Source organism: Grammomys surdaster, unplaced genomic scaffold (genome assembly GCF_004785775.1).
Source record: "Grammomys surdaster isolate TR1022 unplaced genomic scaffold, NIH_TR_1.0 169, whole genome shotgun sequence".
Classification (NCBI taxonomy): domain Eukaryota; kingdom Metazoa; phylum Chordata; class Mammalia; order Rodentia; family Muridae; genus Grammomys; species Grammomys surdaster.
In genome coordinates, this window is record NW_021604617.1 from 4,976,155 (window position 1) to 4,995,405 (window position 19,251).

The window sequence follows — 19,251 nt, forward strand, 5'->3', positions numbered from 1 at the left end:
CTCTCTCTCTCTCTCTCTCTCTCTCTCTCTCTCTCTCTCTCTCTCATTTGTTGGCATGTGCTGCCCCACCCCATACTGGCCACTTTCAATGACACAACTCTCTCCCAAACCCATAGTTTGTTTCTACCCTCCATTCAGCCCACTGGTCTACTACCATAGTTTGGCCACTAAGTGGCACTGTTGTGTAAAGCAAAAGTTCCCTCTCAGGTCCTACTTTGGTGGCATCAGGCTCCATTGTGGATTTTCTCTCCACAGTGAACAATCTTTTTCTTTGCTAAATATGATTCAACCTATGTTTAAGGTCATTTGCACTGTTATGCTCTGTAGGGTGGCCGACACAAGGGGGGACTTTTGTTTCTGTATAAATTCTCTGTAATAATATTTGACAAATTTGTTATAAGATTTGTTTCCTTGCTATGACTACCCATATTTCACCTAAAAAATTACCACCTGTCTTTTTCACAGCCTGTTTTTGAAATATTTTAAGTGTTGCCTTCATATTAAAAAATTCGTCATACAATTTAATCAGTGCAGCAAATCACCATAAATAGTGAGTGATAATAGTTTACAATCAAAAGCTAACATTTTAATATTATCCATGAGTTTAGATTAAGAAATAAAAGTTTATCCATTTTCAGTACTTCCTGTGGTATTTTAAACATAAATATTTAAAATTACATCATCAATGTTTCTCTTTGTACCTTTTAGCTGAAATATACCATAAAGAGAATATTTATGTTACATGGAAGTTTAGACTTGAAGATTCTTTCATTCAAATTCAGGCTAAAATGAGAATAATACAATAGTAATTAAACCTCATATCATGTTTGGCTTAATGTAAAATATTCATCTGCATATAGTAAACTAATTATATTTATATTAAAATACTAGCCATCATTTTTCTTTTATTGAGATTTTGTATTCAACAATATTTATCCAACAAGCTTAAGTACCTGCTGCGTGGCAAGCTGTTTTTGTTGCCATGGTTTCCCACAGTGTCCCTACCTTCTTGGCTGTTACTCTTACTGTAGATGACCAGTCAAGACAGCTCAGTTAGGACTCACCCTTTCTCTGAATGCATTTGGAATCCCCTTTGCCCCACACTCTGACAGAGAGTTTGTCAGTCCAATAGGGAAGGTTCCAGCCACCATGTGATGACACTGGGGCAGAAGGAACAGGAGATGACCTGCATCTCCTGAACTAGGTAAGTCCCTGTTGCCCTCGGCTCACTCACTGCACAGTGCAACAGGGAGAGGAGGAGAGGTAAGCAGAGGCGTTCGTGCTGGCAGCGGGATGCTTCCCTCTGCTGAACAGGAACTCTATGATAAGAGGTAAAGTTCACTGTGAATAGCAGACTGTAAGGGGCCACCTACTCCATTCAGTCACACGCTAGATAGTTGTGTAGATTTTTTAAAAGAAAAATAGGAATGTCAATAGCTTTGTGATTTGGGGCAATAAATAATTTTTAGAAAATGATTAGAAAGCTTTCTTTCATATTTTATAAGGTAGATTGCAATCACAAAAAAAAATTGTTACTGCAAAATTTGTTTTTGGAAGATTTAATTTCATATAAATCCTTTATATCAGTTTAGATTTTACATTGCCATAGATATCTTGAATGATTTTATTTCTCTGTATATTAATATATACATACACTTAACACCCAGAGAGACTCCATTACAGTACTTGTTAGGTTGTTTGAAGTTTAAAAGGAGAAAGTGTCCCTGGCCAGATTGCCACTGCATCCAGCAAATCCAGTTACTTAAAGGGATAAATGCAAAGGCGGAGGTACCCTCCCTCTCTCTGCCAACCCCCTCCACTGCACACCCCCAGTAGGTTTCATATGGCTGCTTCTAGGGGAAGAAATCGAGGACGAAAATGAGAGTCACCTTAATTTAACAAGAGCTCATGTATCTGTAGATGACTCCTCTTGGGGACCATCGAGAAGAACATGATAACAGAACTATCCAAGCACATACAGTAAGCAGAAAATGGGTAGGGCGAGGAGGAGGCCTGGTCAGGTGGAACAGAGCACACCAAGAATAAGAAACAGCTTCTCCTCCTGGGTACAACAGAAGAGATAAGATTTTAAAACAAACAAGTGTCTTTAAAAGATGCTGTGTCAGCTGCTCTAGGTAATCTTGACAGTGCTGAGCGGTGGTCCTGAGGTCAGCAGAAAGCTGCGTTGTGTTCAGCTTAATTGTTATAAGACAAACAAATGTCTTGAAAATGTGATTTTTATGGAATACTTTCTACAAAAAAAAAAAACATTAAATAAATGATTACCCTGGTTGAGGTTTGTTGGTTGGTTGATTGATTTTTGGTTTGGGGGTTTGTTTTCTTTTGGTTTTCTGAACTTGACAAAAAAAAGTTATATGAAAAGAGGAATCTCAGTTGAGAAAATGCTTCCTTCAGATTGCCTGTAGGAGGGTCTGTGGTGAATGTTTTTGACTGATGACTGAGGTAAGTGGGCCCAGCCATCCCTCGGCAGGTGGTCCTGAGTTGTGTGAGAAAGGAGGCTGAGCAAGCCTTGCAGAGCAAGACAGTAAGGGCCATTTTTCTGCAGCTCTGCCTCCAGGTATCTGACCTGAGTTCCCATTCTGACTTCTCTTCTCGCTGATAGACTAAAATTAAGTCCTTCCTCCCCAAGTTGCTTTTGGTTGTGATGTTTTGATGCATTGTGATAGAAACCCTAACTAAGACAGAAATTGGTACCAAGTCCAGGTATTACGTTGACAGTCCTAACCATGTTGAACTTTATTATGGGCAGGATTTTGAGAGGACTTTGGAACTCTGGGCTGTAGACACCACCGAGCTCTCAGAGCTTAGTGGGCTGCTGTGTGGAAACTTGGAAGATAATGCTGAAAGCAATACAGAGAGGAGAGGCTTCAGAGGGAGCCCAGGACTCCAGCAGGGCCATATGTGTGATATTTTGAAGTAAGAGTCTGTGGTTCTGGTCCATTTGAGCTGAAGAATCATGATTAAGAAGAGACCATAGTCACTCAAATGAACCCTTTGGCTTTGCTCATTCAATCGATACTTGTCAGATGAGGCTGAAGAATCAGCTGTGATTAAGATGAGACAGAATTACTGAAGCAAAGTCTCTGGGAAGTGATCCTCCAAGGTCAGCAAAAAAGATGCTGTGGTCTAGAACAGGCCAAAACTTTATCTTAGCTTGCAGGTGAACTATGTAATTGTGCAGAAAAGACTCCCGGGCAATACTAGGTTTGAAGGCAAAAGGGTCATGGAGAGCAACTGAGATCTGGTGACTGTGCAGCCTCTCTTGCAGTTAGAACCCTGGGACTAAAGGAATAGTGGAGAGAAGTTGAGGTTTGGTACCTTGTCTAGAGAAAGTCCATAAAAAGAGTTGTTTTAGTTAGGGTTTTACTGCTGTGAACAGACACCATAACCAAGGCAAGTCTTATAAAAGACAACATTTAATTGGGGCTGGCTTACAGGTTTAGAAGTTCAGTCCATTATCATCAAGGCAGGGACATGGCAGCATCCAGGCAGATAGGACAAGGGTATTAAAGCTCACACCCACAGTGCCATGCCTACTCCAACAGGGCCACACCTTCTAACAGTGCTACTCCCTGAGCACAAGAGCCTAGGAGCGGTGAGTGGTGAATGTACGTGCAGCCCAGTGGCAGTGGAGACCCAGCGTATTGGGCATACCAATACTAATGGACAACTACTAAGATGTGGCGCTGCCTGCATCCTTTGGTGCCCAGAAGATCATGAGTTCCAGGCATCAGTCATTATGCTACTGGAGCTTGGTTTTGCTTTGATTTCATTGTGAATATTTCCTGGTTCTTCTCTCTTTCCTTTAGAAACATATTAGCTTCTTTTTTAATTTTACAGAAGCCCACAGCTAAAAGGCTTTCTGTATATTTTAGAGATACTTGGAACTTGAGAGAGACTTTGGATATTTTAAGGAAAGTGAATTTAAAGTGTTTGAATTTTAAAAGAAGATGGAACTTTGAAAAGTTGACATATTTTATATTATGATATTAATATCAATGTGCCATCTTAGTGACAAATGAGAAAGAAAAGATTGTAGCTTAAGAGTCTTTGTGTAGCCGGGCGGTGGTGGCGCACGCCTTTAATCCCAGCACTCTGGAGGCAGAGGCAGGCGGATTTCTGAGTTCGAGGCCAGCCTGGTCTACAGAGTGAGTTCCAGGACAGCCCGGGCTACACAGAGAAACCCTGTCTTGAAAAAACCAAAAAAAAAAAAAAGAGCGCTTGCTGCTCTTAACTGTCTGTCACTCCAGCTCCATAGGATTTGATACCCTCCTCTGGCCTTTGGGGGGGAATCTACACACACAGCATATACAGAGGTACTTAAATTAAAAAGTTTTATAAAAAAAAAAAGTCTTTGTGTGTAAATTTGGCAAAGGGTTAGTTGTGCTGGCTAGGTTTTTTTCTTTTGTCAATTTGACAAACAAGTCATCTGAGAGGATCAAACCTCAACTGAGAAAGTGCTTCCATGAGATCTGCCTGTAAGCAAACCTGTGGTGCTTTTCCTTATTACCCCTGGGGAGATTATCTTGGAGTCTATTAAGAAAACTAACTCAGCAAGACATGTTTGTTTATTTGTTTGTTTGTTTGTTTTGTTTGCTTTGGGGCAGAGTCTTACTATGTAGCTTTGGCTGGCCTCAAACTCCCCTATGTAGATCAGGTTGCCTCTGCTTCTGGAGAGCAGGAATTAAAGGTGTGAGCCACATACCAGAGCTTGGTCATTATGTTTGACCATAACTGTAGCAACCCTAAGTCAGTGACCTGTTGTTGCAGTTGTCTGTTTTCTACACTGTTGTCACTCTTTCCTGAGAACAAGGTCAGAATTTGCCTTTTTTTTTTTAACAAATGTACTTTTATTTATTTATTCTCCATTAGTTTGAATCCAGGATGGGTACAGCATCACACATATTCTTGTGTCCAACAGCCTTTACAGAAAGGTTGCTTCAGAATTTGGCACAATCCATATCACTGTTTCCGTTGACCCAGGTTACTGTTCCCCAGATCACTCCGGTTTTATTTGGTTTGCTGCCAGGAGTCACTGTATTGTGTTTTGCTTTGTACACATAAGCACATCCCTTACCTAAGTAGAACTCAGTGTCATCTCAGGTATAAGCGCCTTCAGTTTTAAGAAGAGCCGTGTGCTCACTTTGGTTCCGGAGACCTTACTTGTAACCAGCAAAAATGGCCTTGCACCACAGCCTTCCAGACACACTTGCCTTCTTTAGAAGTCCTGTTCCCAGCAGGCCTCCACAGGTGCTAAGATGGTGGAAAGAGTGCCTTTATTTTTGTTTTCAATAGGCATCATGCTATACCATGTTTCCTTAATGCTAGGCCACGTTTCCTACAGACTACATGACACAGGTCTTGCTAGGGAGACAGCTTTGCCCAGCATGAGGTCTGCAGTCCAGCCAGGGTCCCAATCCTGGCTGTTCCATGATCTTGCTAGATAAGCTGGGCTATTTACTGAATCTCTTGTTGATACGAGAGAAGAGGGGCAGCCGCCTGCCTTACTTGCATTACCCGTCATCTGTACCTGCTCCAGTAGTGACGACAGTGGAAGCCTCAAATACCTTCCTGGTTCTCAGAATCTAAGTATGAAGGAGCCTGTGTTCAAGGCAAATTACAATAATAGCTAACACCTCTATACTTAATTGTTCTGATCTTCTAGACACTTTTATTTCAAACTAGTACCCAGGCCATCATTGCTTTACTTCTTTAGTCAGGCTAGAGCAAGGGTATTCCAGGGTCTTAAGGTATAACCTGCTTCCACGCACTCTTCTGGCATCAAGAGAAATGTCTATAATGAGTGCCCTCTGTGCACAAGGCAACAAGTTGTTCTGAGATAGCAAACAAATGCCCCAGTGTCCTCCTGTATAAAGTCAAGCCAGAGGCAAGTGCTTCTAGGCACTTCTTTCCACTCTCTGAGCTGTCTTTCTCACCACAGCCCCCTCAGTGTCCTACCCCCTTGACTGTGTTGCTTTGCTATCTTTATCACTCATGCCTAGACTCAGGTCTACTGGCATTCAGCCTGTCTAAGAATACACTCTAGCTCCTGTTCATCTCATTGAGGAAAGAAACCCACAAAAATATTATTCATAAGACATAGCAGGAGCATAAGAAATACTATTTCTTCATCTTCTGACATTTCTTCCAAGGCATTTGCCAGCAGAGGTTCCTAAGAGATACTTGACAACTAACTTCCATTGTCCTGGCGTCCAAGGGACACAGCTAGTTTGCTTTGTGTGTTGATTGGAAAAGAAAATGTAAAAGGACAGAATATATCTAGACATGGTTGTGTCTGATCCAAATAATAGAACAAAACACTTTTTCTATGCAGACATAGGGGATTCTAGGAATCCACTCAATAAGCAGAACATAGCCTGGATTTCAGAGAACCACAGTCATCTGCTTCATATCTAATGCAGTATACTGGTCCATACAGCTCTAGAATACTGCATGGCTTATAACTACATGCTGAGAATACCTAGCCCTCGGTTGAGTGAGGGCTGGGGATTTACCCCAGCAGGCCATGCCAGTACTGTCATTCTTTCTAAAACCTCTTCAGCCCAAGGCAACACTGCTCTGAAGAAATGGTTTTCAGAAGATCTCTGGAGGGAACTTAGTACAAAGACTGCTTTCTAAACTATGGGGTTTCCACAATAATAAAAATATTATCAAGCTAGTTTACATAGTTAAGGAGGAAAATAAAACATATACAGAGGCTTAATGCCACATCCAGGATTCAGAAATGTAATTATTTACTTTGGTATAGTTTTGAAGCTTGAACAAATCTATTTGACTTATGCTAACAGACACACATACACAGACACACACACACACCACAAGTCCTTGAGCTAATGAATTAATCTCCTTGAGCCTCAGTCTTATCTTCTACTGAGCTCCTCATGAATGGTTAGGATTGGATGGTTATCAGTACCACAGTCAGGTTATATTCACGGTGTCTGTAATCTCTAGCTCTTCTTTGTGACTTCTTATTACTCAGGTCGGCAAACTCAGGCAGCGTGAGAATAAGAAAGGTAGGAGGAAGATGCACAGCGCCTCTCTTAACACATTGGAGGTCTAGAAACAAAACATTTCTTAGTTTTATTATCATTTATCCATGGAAATCATAGATTGATACAAAATGGGATAAGTTAATAAGATTTTGTTCTTTTTATACATAATTCTTTTTATACATAATCCTTTTTATACATGTTATAATGAAATATACTTTATTATGTTACATATTCCTTATGAAGGGATTAGATATATATGGTTATACAATGTACACCATGTGCCTTCTTTCTGAAAGTATCCAAGGCAACTAACATTTTACAAAATATGATAGATATAACTTCACAACTCTTCCATTTTGGAAGAAAATAAGCTATAATAATCCACAAATACTAATGTGTTCTAAGGGTATGATAAAATTTAAATTATGCTATCTGGAATTTAGATTAACTAAGATTTTGAACTGTAATGTCAAGTATTGAGAGTCTAGAGAACAGAAGTAGAGTTAATAATCAAAAAAGAGTAATAAGGAAAGTTTCCCAAAGCTAAAGGAACGTACTAGCATGGAGATTGAAAACAGTTAACAAGCAGAATGAAAATACAGCATGCCCATCACTAGAGCCCCCAGGGAACTTGGAAGAACTTGCATGAGGTAGAAACTGAAGGGTTCCAGAAAGGAACCAAGAAGGAGGTTTGTGTAGAAGCTGACCATCAAACAAGAACGAATTTAACATGTGGGATTTTGTTGGTTGTCTGTTTATTGTGGAAGTTTTACAAGGCAGTTGTCTTGAATTGGGATCAAATGTCAAGGTAAAGTAGACAATGGAGCATGTAAGAATTCAGGCCTGCCTGCAGGTCCACTTTCCTCTCATTGATACAACAAACCTCTTATCTCCACAGGGAAAAGAGAAAGTTAGCTCTGGAGCCAAATATGAACAATCACAGCCTGGGAACACAGACTTAAGTTACCTCAAATGCCATGTTCTGGTGCATCCCTGGATCCATCCAGTTTCATGGAGTTTTCATAGAAAGAGAACAAAGAAAACCGTAAATCAAGGTGGTTCTCAAGTACATTGGTGGAAACATTAAGTAGGTAGCCATGGCAAAGTGGAGAAATGTCAGCTGTGGGCCTCTGGTGCTGTCTGACCTTCGGTTTTGGCTTAGTAGAAACTGGGTTTTGTTAAGTTACTATACCCTAAGAGGCTTTTATCTGTTAGTCCAAGGATGTTACATCAGACACAGAGCATGGCTGTTTATGAAGCTAAGGAAGGCCAAGAGAAGTTCTAACTAGGCTGTGCACCTGCAACATTCCAACCTCCCCATATCTGGTCCTACAACATTCCCACTTCTCCACATCATGAAGTTTTAACCAATCAATCACATGTGAAGACATAGCTTCTTTCCAGTCTTGTTCACTCTCCCCATTCCCGAGTACCTCTTTCTTATACACATATATTCTTCACCACTTACAAAAGTAGGATTAATCTTCTAGATGAATTGATAAGGAACTGAGAAGTGATGCCTTCTTCAAAAAAAAAATGCCTAATACCAACCTGAAAGATAAAATGATAACTAGAAGAAATGTAATTATTAATAAGTAAGACAGTAAAATAAATTATCTGTACAAATCGGAAGGCAGGAAAGATCATCAACAGGACTGCAAGGCAGGTACAGGGTAGGATCGGCCATACAGAAACCAGATGGTATCCGTGGAAGCAAGACAGTTGTGTTAAAAGCACTGAAGCAGGCTGGAGAGATGGCTAGGAGGATGTACTGCTCTTGCAGGGGACCCTTGTTTGGTTCCCAGCACACACGTAAGGCAAGTCACAACTGCCTGTAACTCTAGTGCCAGGAGATCCAATGTCTCCATCTTCTTGGGGCACCTTTATTCATGTGTGCTACACATGTGCTACACATGTGCACACACACACAATTTATAATAATAAAAATAAATCTTTTAAAACAGTGAAGTAATTCTGTGTTCAATAAATCTGATCATGTATGAGTAAAAGAAAATTTTTAGAATATACAAAATAAGAATTGTAGAACTAAAGATACAGAAGGTGAGTTGGGTTGTTTATCTAATTATAACAGATAACTCTGTAAGTTGAAACTTTGGACAAAGTTTTCTTCTGATGACAAAGAATTACTACAGATCTAGTGATTTAGAATTCCTGTGTACTAATCTGTGTACTGTATAATCTGGTGAGTACACAGGTAAGAAGTCTGGCACAGGTCTCACTGGGAGAAATCCCTGGGGTCAGAAGCTCCGGGAGAGTCTGGCTCCTTGTGGATCCGCAGTAGTGGCAGAATCCAACTCCTGTAACTATAGGATAAAAGGCCCTTGCCTGCTGTCAACCAGTGACTGTTCCCAGCTTCTAAAATGTGTCTTATCTCTAGATCCTACTCTACACACAATCCTTAAACACTCCAACTGCCCAAGGCTACAGTACCAGTTAGAAAGATAGATGCCGGCTGAAAGATTAACAAGAAGATCAGAGGTCTAAATCCAAAAACGACTTAAGGTTATGAATAGGATGTCAACAATGGGCTCTCAAAAGTTCCAGCATATTCTGGAAGGCCACAGTATGAGCAGCGTTGGGTTCCTGTCCAGGAAAGGGTTGACACGTACATAGACTCTCATCTCCGGATGAACTTAAGCCTCTGCATGAACAGGAATGAAGGCTACAACAGTTATAAACCGCCTGCTGGGATAGTCACAGTGCATCCCAACACCCACAGAACCCTGGCAAAGGCTAGATACTGACTCAATACATTTAAGAAAAGAAAATTGTGTCTATTTATAGACTACTAAAGTAACCAAGCAAAGGCTTTAATGACCACACAAAATGGAAATGGACTTTAGAATTATTTGAATAAAGTCACTAATACAACCAATAGCAAGATAAGTGGATTCAGGAGGTAGAATGGATGGAGTCTGATTTCCAGAGTAGCCACTTTATATTGTATGTAATTGTCAATAGAAATTGTTAGGCATGTAGAACATAAAGCAGGAAAATATGGCTCATTCCTGTGTAAAAGCAGTCAGTGGGCTGTCTGACATTAGACTTGCAAGAAAAAGACCTTACTACTATAAAGATGCTCTCAACTACTGTGCGGACAAAATGAATGGAAACAGTGTATCACCAGGGAGAACATCATAAATAAGATGGTTTTGAAGAATTTAGATATAGGAGTTGAAAAATACAACTAGAGAGAAATTTTTACTTCTGAAGTTCAACATTAGATTTGTGCTGACAGAATAGGTTCTCAGAATATGTGTCAATTGAAAGTATCCACTTGGCGGATGTGAAGATACATGAATGGAAGTCAAAACCATATAGGGCACCATTAATAATAACAATGTACACACAGTGGGAACCCAGAAAACAAGGGAGAGAGTGAAAGGCAGAGTGAAATGACAGAATATTCTGTAATTTTATGAAAAACACTCATCTGTACATTAAAATAGATCAGGTAACCGCAAGTAGCTTAAACTCAGAGTTTCACAGATAGATGCATGGTACCAACTATCAATAGTGCTGAGATATAGTTCAGCTGAAAGACCTCTTGCCTTTCTGCACAAAATTATTCTTTTGATCCCAGCACCAAATAACTGACATAGTGCCTGTAGTAGTTTGTATTTGCTGGTCCCAAGTAGTGGCACTGTAGAAGGTGTGCCCTTGTTGGAGTAGGTGTGTCACTGTGGGTGTGGGCTTTACGACCCTCATCCTAGCTGCCTGGAAGTCAGTATTCTGCTAGCAGCTGTCAGATGAAGATATAGAACTCTCAGCTCCTTCTGCAGCATGCCTGCCTGGATGCTGCCATGTTCCCACCTTGATGATAATGGATTGAACCTCTGAACCTGTAAGCCAGCCCCAATTAAATGTTGTGCTTTTAAGAGTTGCCTTTGTCATGATATCTGTTCACAGCAATAAAATTGTTACTAAAACAGTACCATAACAGGAAGCAGGAGGATCAAAAGTTCAATGTCTTCCTTGCCTATAGACCAAGTTCAAGGCCAGCCTGGGCCAAATGAGATCCTGTCTCACAAAAGAAAGAAAATGTACTAAACTTCCATGCACCAAAGAAAATCATTGTGGCCTCTAGGTACTGGTTTCTTAGATTTGTGCACAGATAAAAGAAAACTAGGTAGATGAAATTTCAAACAATTAGTAACTTGAGTTTCAAATGACAACATACAGAAGGTAAAAACAATACCCAGAAGTAAAAATGCTTTCAAATCATCTGGTAAAGGGCATGTGGCCAGACAATGGAAAGAGCCCAACAGTATAAAAGCATATACTTCAATTTCTAAAGAATGTAAACAATTTGAGAAATAGTTCTCCAAAGAAGATGTACCTTAAAGAGTTACCCTGGTCAGAATAAGATACTGCTTCTGACCCAGTGAGAAATTCAATAAAAAGACCGCTGCTAAGTGCTGATAAGGATGTAGAAAAATTGGAAATTTGATACAATGCTAACAGAAGTATAAAACAGTGTACTAGTTTTAGGATAAGTTTTGTGAGGCAAGTGTGGTGGTGTAAGTACCAGCACTTCCTATGCCAAGGTTAACTGATATGGCCAGTGAGAAATGAATCTCGACCATGTACAACTTGGAAGGGTCACAGCAAGACTATGGCTATGACACTATGACACATTTATTGCACATAATCAAACTTTTAATACCCTTGTCAGAAATAGACTATAGTGGAGGCTGTCGAGATTATCATAATGGTAGTTCTCAGGATATAATGACATCTGCCAGCTATAAAGGGCACCCAGTAGGAATGTCTAAGACTAATTGTCCTATCAAACTTGTAGATGCTTCCTTGACTTCTAGGGACTATAGACAATCATAATGTGGCCTGAATGTTTCACTGCCTGAGGGAGTGTCCCCATTTCTCAGGAACTGAAAAGTACACAGGAGCCATGAACTCTAACCTGAAAAGCCTCTGGAGACAAGGTAGACCAGGCCAACGCCATGATTCCCTGCATGGTGGCACAGACTTGGAATACTATCGTTCTGAATCATAGGTTTAAGGCTAGACTGGGCTACGTAGTGAATCTAAGGACAGCCTGGGCCAAATAGGGGAACTTTGACTCTGGCAAGGTGGGAAGATAAGGGAGAGGAGGGAAGGAGCCCGCCACAAAGTGTGACCTTTTGGTAACTAACTGAAAGAACTGGAAACGTCTCTATACATGTTCACAGCATCATTCTGCCTAACAGCCAAGAAATGAATATAAACTGTTAATGAGATGACTAGTGTTAACCCATATGTGGTCTGAAACATTATTTGGCACTTTAAAGAATGACATACCAATAACTACTGCAGCATAAACCAGCCTTGAAAACACAGTGGTCACAAAAGGCCACATATTTCATAATTTCCAAGGATGTTGGTGGGATTAGGGAAAGCTGCTAATAACATAAGATTTCAGTTTGGGGTTATGTAATTGTTTTTAAATTGCTGATGATACTTAAAAAACACTGAATTGTACAGTTTAAAATGCATTATGTTATGACATATAAGCATATGACATATGAGCATATGCTTATATGTCATAACATAAATAAAATTATTTCTTAGAAGGTAGCTTTCACATTTAGTCTGATACACTAAGAATGTTTCTAGATGTTGTTGGATATGATTTTTAAAATAAAATTAATAGGTGGTTCCCTGAATCTTTTTCCATCCAGATATATCGTAGTCTATGGGGTTTTACCATAAACAAATAACCCAGTGAAATTAAGCCCTAAAGCCCTGGAAGTGGGTAGGAGACATGGAAGCAAAGGGGAGGAAAGGCCAGGGTGAAGTAGCGTAAAATGTTCTGTTTTAGGCCTAAAGTCAGTACAAGATGCTTCTAGGGCTAAGAGAGCCTGTTTTCTCTGCCCTTTTCTAGCTCAGAGGACTTTGTACTAAACTTGAAATTACAGTATTGCTCATCACAGACTCAGTTGTTGAGGTGGACTTAGAAACAAAAAAAGGCTTATGGGAAAACTGTGATGCAGAAGGACCAGGATTGGGCAGAGGGGCAGTGTCAAAGCAGAACACAGACCAACAGAAGTTCCCTACGAGAGGACCTCTGGGTACAAACAGGGAGTCCCTGCTGCCAGGCGCTGCATGGGAACCACCTCAGGAAGAGCATGCATTCTGTGCAAACACTGAGCAGATCACAAATAATCTGGAAAGGGGAGCATCGTTACTCCTCTTGGCTTGTCATTCACCCTTTCCCTCCAGGCCACACCCACTGTGTATCCCTGGTATCTAATACAGCGGAAGCTGCAGAGGAAAATGGCTATTCTAAGATCAGGAGCAGAGAAGACTCAGGTAGATAACTGCTAGTCCAACTATAACTCAGTAGCTATAACCTTTTGTACCTAGTCATCCAGGAGAGAAGCTTGCCGTCTGGAGGAGCATCTGTTAATCATGTACTTAATGCTGAGCGTCCCTGATGCCGTCACTCATCAGGGCACAGACCCAGTGAAAGGCACTATGAAACAGCACACTAGCCCACTTCAGGATTCCGTGATAGGCTTGGGGGAGTGCCGGTAGCTCTCCACACTTACGGAAAAGAAAGAAGCTCTTTGAAAACTCTTGCTGAAAGAATTACAGCTTTGAATTGTATTCATATATAGTATAGTAGCTTCTGCTTCCTCTCTTAATTACTCATCCTGCTGCTGAAAGAAAATTCAGCTACTTAAAATTAACCCTTCATCACAGAAAATTAGAATCTTTTTAGGCTTTCCTAAAACATGCATGGACTATGTAGCATACATTACATATAGAAAACTATACTGGTACTTCGTTGTTTTAAAAATAGCATCTTTATGTTAACATTGTGAGAAAGTGACTTCATAGCTAATCATGATTTATTAAAGTGAGTTATAGTCAGTGGCTTAGTGATGATCTGGTATTTAATTATTGCTACTTAATTTTCTTACAGGGCAAAATTCGAAAACCATCAGTTCATCTCCAAGCATCGAGAGTTTGCCTGGGGGAAGAGAATCCACGGGCTCCCCGCCTTCATCTGCTACTAAAAGGGACTCCTTCTTCAGCAGCATCGCCCGGTCCCGCTCACACAGCAAGACTATGGGCAGAAAGGAGTCTGTAAGTGTTGGAGGACAGCTTGTTTTCAGTCTGTCACTTTTCCCTAGAGGAGAGCGCCTCTCATGCCCAGCCTTACAAAGCTCAATGAAACTTTTACTGACTAGAACTCACTATTTCTTCAAAAGTATGTTAGTGTTATTATTATCATTTAGCAATATTTTAAGACCGAGATCTTTTTTACCTGAGGAAAACAGAAACATCCGTTCAAAGTAAATGGAATATTTTCCAAGTCCTTCATTTATCTTTTTATTAAAGTTGCCATATTTCAAGACACAGCTCAGCACTGGTCATTACAGGCTCTGTTGTGCAGGACGCAGGCCTGAGCTAGAGTTAGAACCAGATGCACACTACTAAATCACACCTACAAAGAAAAGGAAGCACTATGCCAGGATGGAAAGGCTCCTTCTGCCCTCAGCCATCGTCACCGGTTGTACAGTTCTGTGTCACCATCCTTGTAAATGTAATAAAGTATGTGTTGTTGATGAGAGGCCATGACACTGGTGAAACAATACAAGATCATCTCTGCATGTTAAAGTAGTACCAGAAAAATACAAGTTTCCCTTTTGATGTTAAAAACTATATTAACTACATTTCTATTATGGTGAGGGTTTTGTTTGGTTGGTTTTAAAGATGTATTCATTTTTATTCTATGTGTTTCAGTTTTTGCTTGCATTGCATGTATGATCACTGTGTATGTGCCTGGCGCCCACAAAGAGAGGCCTCTCAGGTTCCCTGGAACTAGGATTACAGCTAATCTTGAGCCTCTGTGTAGGCACTGGGAACAGAACCTGAGTCCTCTGCAAGAGCCAGTGCTCTTGACCACTGAGCCAGCACTCAGCCCCTCTATTGTGGTGTCTTCAATAATCCTTGAAGTTATATGAAGTCTATGGACTCCTTTAATAATCTCGTCCTGATCTGATTTTTATGAGATTATAACTGAATCACCCCCCATTCCATTTTCCCCCACCAGATCATCCCTGCTCTCTTTCAAGTTCATGGCCTGTCTTTTCATTAATAGTTGCTGTCTTAGTTAGTGTTCCATTGCTGTGAAGAGATGCATGACCATGGAAACTCTTGGACAGGAGAACGTTTCATTGGAGCTGGCTTACAGATGCAAAGGTTCACTCATTACTGTTCTGGCAGGAAGCATGGTGCATAGAACTAGATTTCTTTTCTCTGCCTAACAGAAAACTGGAACTTTAGTTCTCTGAAAAATATAAAGTAATATCTCTAGACAAAGAGAAGTCAGACACAGTCCATGTGGGGCTGTGCTGTGGACCGGGAATGATAATTGCGTTCAGATAGTAAATGGAGGAGCTCCCACCTCGTGCTCCTCCACTGAGTTCCCAATGTATGCACATGGGCACACACACACCACAAACACTCTGCCTTCAGGAGTTCTCCAAAGACGCAACCAGACACCGTGACAGTGGGCCCAGCTGTCAATAGGGACCATCTAAACACAGTGCTTCCTTGTAGCTCTTCTGTGGTCAACACAACCAAGAATCATGCAATGAGGTGATGAAAGACAAAATAGAAAAAGACAACTAAAAGAAAATAAGAAAATAAAACTATTCTTAGCAAGACAACTTCAGAAAGTTGAATCTAAGACCCATTCCTAGTTCTGAAGTCTGTAAATGTCAAAACCTCTAGATAGAATCATATAGTATTGGGGGTATGTACATTTTCGAATATAAATTAAATCACCTCTATATCATTGTGAATGCTATGTAAATTAAATGCTGTTGAAGAAATAGTAAGCTAAAAGTTCATGCATGTTCAGTGCACATACTTTTAAAAAAAATATTTTCAAGTGACAGTTGATCAAATGCATAGATACAGAACCTGGAGCTGTGAAAGACTGACTGCAATTCTTTCACAGAACACAGAAATGAGGGCAGCTGCTAGAAACAAAATATGAAAATGTAGTATCCAAACTTTAAAACTTAGCAAAAGAATTGGAAAAAAAGTTGAAGAAATATCTCCCAGAAAACAAAATCTAAAATGAGATTGAAGCAGAAGATAAGAAAAAGAATAGCTTAGCTACTCCAGGAGGTAGAACATCTAAAGATGTGTATCCAGGAAGAATGGCAGCAGTAAAGGAGAGGGGGATAACAGTAAATACAGTTTAAAGGGCTTGAAAGGCCTTGATGGATACGGGGCTTGTTCTGAAACCATGAGGACATGAGTCCCATCCCCAGAGTCAACAAGGATGTCCTCCCTTGAGGGCCCAACAAGCCAGCAAGAGACCACATCTCAAGAAACACAGAGGGACCGGAACACATGACACCCTGGGTTGTCCTATGGCTATACATACATACAAGTCAAGGTGTGTTTCTACTATTTTAAATATGAATCTTGAGATTGAATGTCCTACAAATACAAGAAACACTTTTTACATTTATATTCAGAACTAAGAAATTCACAAGAGAGAATACAAGAAATCTTCGGGACTTACAGTACTGTGTGAAAAGGAAGATTTCCAACCAAAGATCAAGAACCAGAGAGGCACAGATTAATCTATAGCAATACCAAAAGCCACACAGTAGACCATTACCTTGAGTGTTCTTGTATGAATTCATGCCCCACCCAACTATACTTTTATTATGATTTAAGTCTGAAATGTCCCTTAATGATACAGAGCTTGAAGGCTCCAGGAGAGGTTATTTGACTGGGAGAGTGCTAACCTCATCAGTGAATCAATCCTTATATGTTCATAGCTGAATGGACTATTAGGAAATGGGACTTGGTTGTAGGAAATAAATAAATGAACATGCAGCTTTGAAGGATATATCTTGTCCCCAGTCCCTATTTCTCTTATTCTCGGTGTTTCCCAATGCCAGGGTGTATATAAACTTTATAATGTAAGCCTATTATCTGTTAATCTAGACCAATTTATGCTGAAACTATTGAGGAACTAGCATGTGCAAATAATACATGTACTTAGAGAAAGAGGGACAAACTGGCAGTGGCCAGGAGAGCTAATTCTCATTCTTATATCTTATATCTGGGAAATCAGTACAGAATACCCTCTAGAAGAAAATGAAGAATTAAGCAACCTAAGGTAGTGATAAAAGTCGGGGTGGAGGCAGGGGCAGGAAAGCATTAGAACTTGTTGCTTCTGAGATGCAGAAAGTAGAAAGTAGGACTGTGAGAACTGCTTTTCATAACAAGCCTGTACCACCACTTGATTTCTCAAGGGCTAAACATATAGAATACACTACCATAATAAATCAGAACATGTATATATCTGAAGAGCTAGAATGGGAAAATGAGAAATGAGGAAAGCATATAGAGACTTGTTTCATTTGTGCTGCATTTGGTGGCATCTGGTTTGGTCTATGATGCTGGTTAATTATTTCTAAAGATAATAGAATAACATAAAATTGAGAGGTTGAACCACAGAGAAATAGGTTAAGTCTAGTTCCCCACATAGATATACTGTAAAGTATATATACCATACATAAGGTACATAACCATAACAATACCACTTACCGATCAAAATTTATTATATCTCAACTTGAGGGGAAGTAGCTAGTCTTAAGAGAGAAGGCGCTTGCTCTTCTAATGCAGTAGTTTTAGTATGTTAGAAAATACTGTTATAGTCAGTGGTTCCCGGTACACAAGAGTACATCCATGTCCCCTGGGGTCTGTCAGCTGGAAAACAGTACACAGTTAGCAGATGTACAGGCCCATAACTGGAAATCCTTCTCCCCTGGAAGCTCCCCTGCCATAAGAAGCCTCATTAGGACCCAAGTCATAGGACCTACCATCATTATGCCCACCTGTCTTTCATTTCCAGCCTAGTTTTGTTACAAGGATATTCCATGGCCTCAAAAGGCTCGGCATAGTTTCCCTTTAATTTATCACTGTTAGTTCTTTATGCAGGTAGCTGGCATGAGTTGAAGCAATAACAAGCCTTACTTTGAGTCACCAGACTTTAGACTGTATAGTGCCTTTCAGATTACATGACTCCCTTTGAAGTTGCCTGGCACAGAGATTGTTATCAGTTAGAGAAGGTTAAATAAGTAGAAGATAGACCTATCCAAAGATGAACTCCTCACAGCAAACTGTGTGTGTGACAAAATCTGCTTTAGTGCTGTTCTGAAAAGTGCTTTTAAAATTGGTCCAGGTGCTCCATCTCCTGGACATGCATGCATGTGTCATCTGAAGCCTTCCTGTGTCCCACGGGCTGTTAGGCTAGGGGACATTGTATTCGATTTAATATTTTTGATTGGCAAATAAAAGGAGGCAAAATTGAGCTAAATCTTTAAAGAGGTGAAGTTGTAAAAGGCATAACTTTAGGGGTGTTGAAGTGCATAGACACTTTCCAAAAGAACAATCACTGCGAAGGGCCTCATGAGCTTCATCACTAGAACATGAAAGCAGTAAAGTGCTTTCTGTCAGTGCCCAGTGTGGTGAGGCCCGCATCCCAGCACTCTGGAGGCAGAAGCAGAACAAAGGGTTCCTTGAACAGCACTGAGTGACCCTGTATCAAAAAAGAAAAAAGTTACCATGGTTTCGGGCATTGTTTTCCATTTTGAAGAGAAATTTCCTTCTCCCTTCCCTAAATAACTAGAAGAAAAGGCTTACCTCGTTAAATTTAATTTTAATTAAGTTCTGATTTTTTGCCTTATTTTACATACTGATACCTGGTTTTTAGTTGTAGAACTCTTTCTGTTGGCCACATGTTTGATTGTTAAGTGAGTTGTGCTTGTTTACTCATGGTCTACTATCATTGTCACCTGTTCCTTAGAGTTTTTTGCTAAGATTAAAGGATAGAGAAAATAATAACAGGAAAATTCTAAAACTGATATATCAGCCAGTAGCAATTTTTAAACTCCTATGTATTGCAAGGTATTTTGACTTGCTTTGTGATGATTACATACCAGACTCCAGAGTTCTAAGTGTGTCCATGATTGAGGGTCCTTAACAAACCATGTGAAATCAAAGTGTCTGTGCTACACAGAATAGATGACTAGGTCCCCAACTCCCGGCTGTTGGGGTGCTCATCCCAACACCCGAGCGCGTGGGCGGCTGTCGGGGTGCTCATCCCAACACCCGAGCGCGTGGGCGGCTGTCGGGGTGCTCATCCCAACTCCCGAGC

The 19,251-nt window shown here is 40.4% G+C and overlaps 1 protein-coding gene across 3 annotated transcripts in view; it reads left to right on the forward strand.

Annotated features, from left to right (window-relative positions):
• The window catches only part of Tbc1d5 (TBC1 domain family member 5), a 441,474-nt gene that overhangs the window by 373,805 nt on the left and 48,418 nt on the right, over positions 1–19,251 (forward strand). For all 3 annotated transcript variants that reach the window (XM_028766551.1, XM_028766553.1, XM_028766552.1), the window contains one exon: positions 13,981–14,144. In XM_028766551.1, the coding sequence (XP_028622384.1) occupies positions 13,981–14,144 (164 nt within the window). The remainder of the gene's footprint in view (positions 1–13,980; positions 14,145–19,251) is intronic.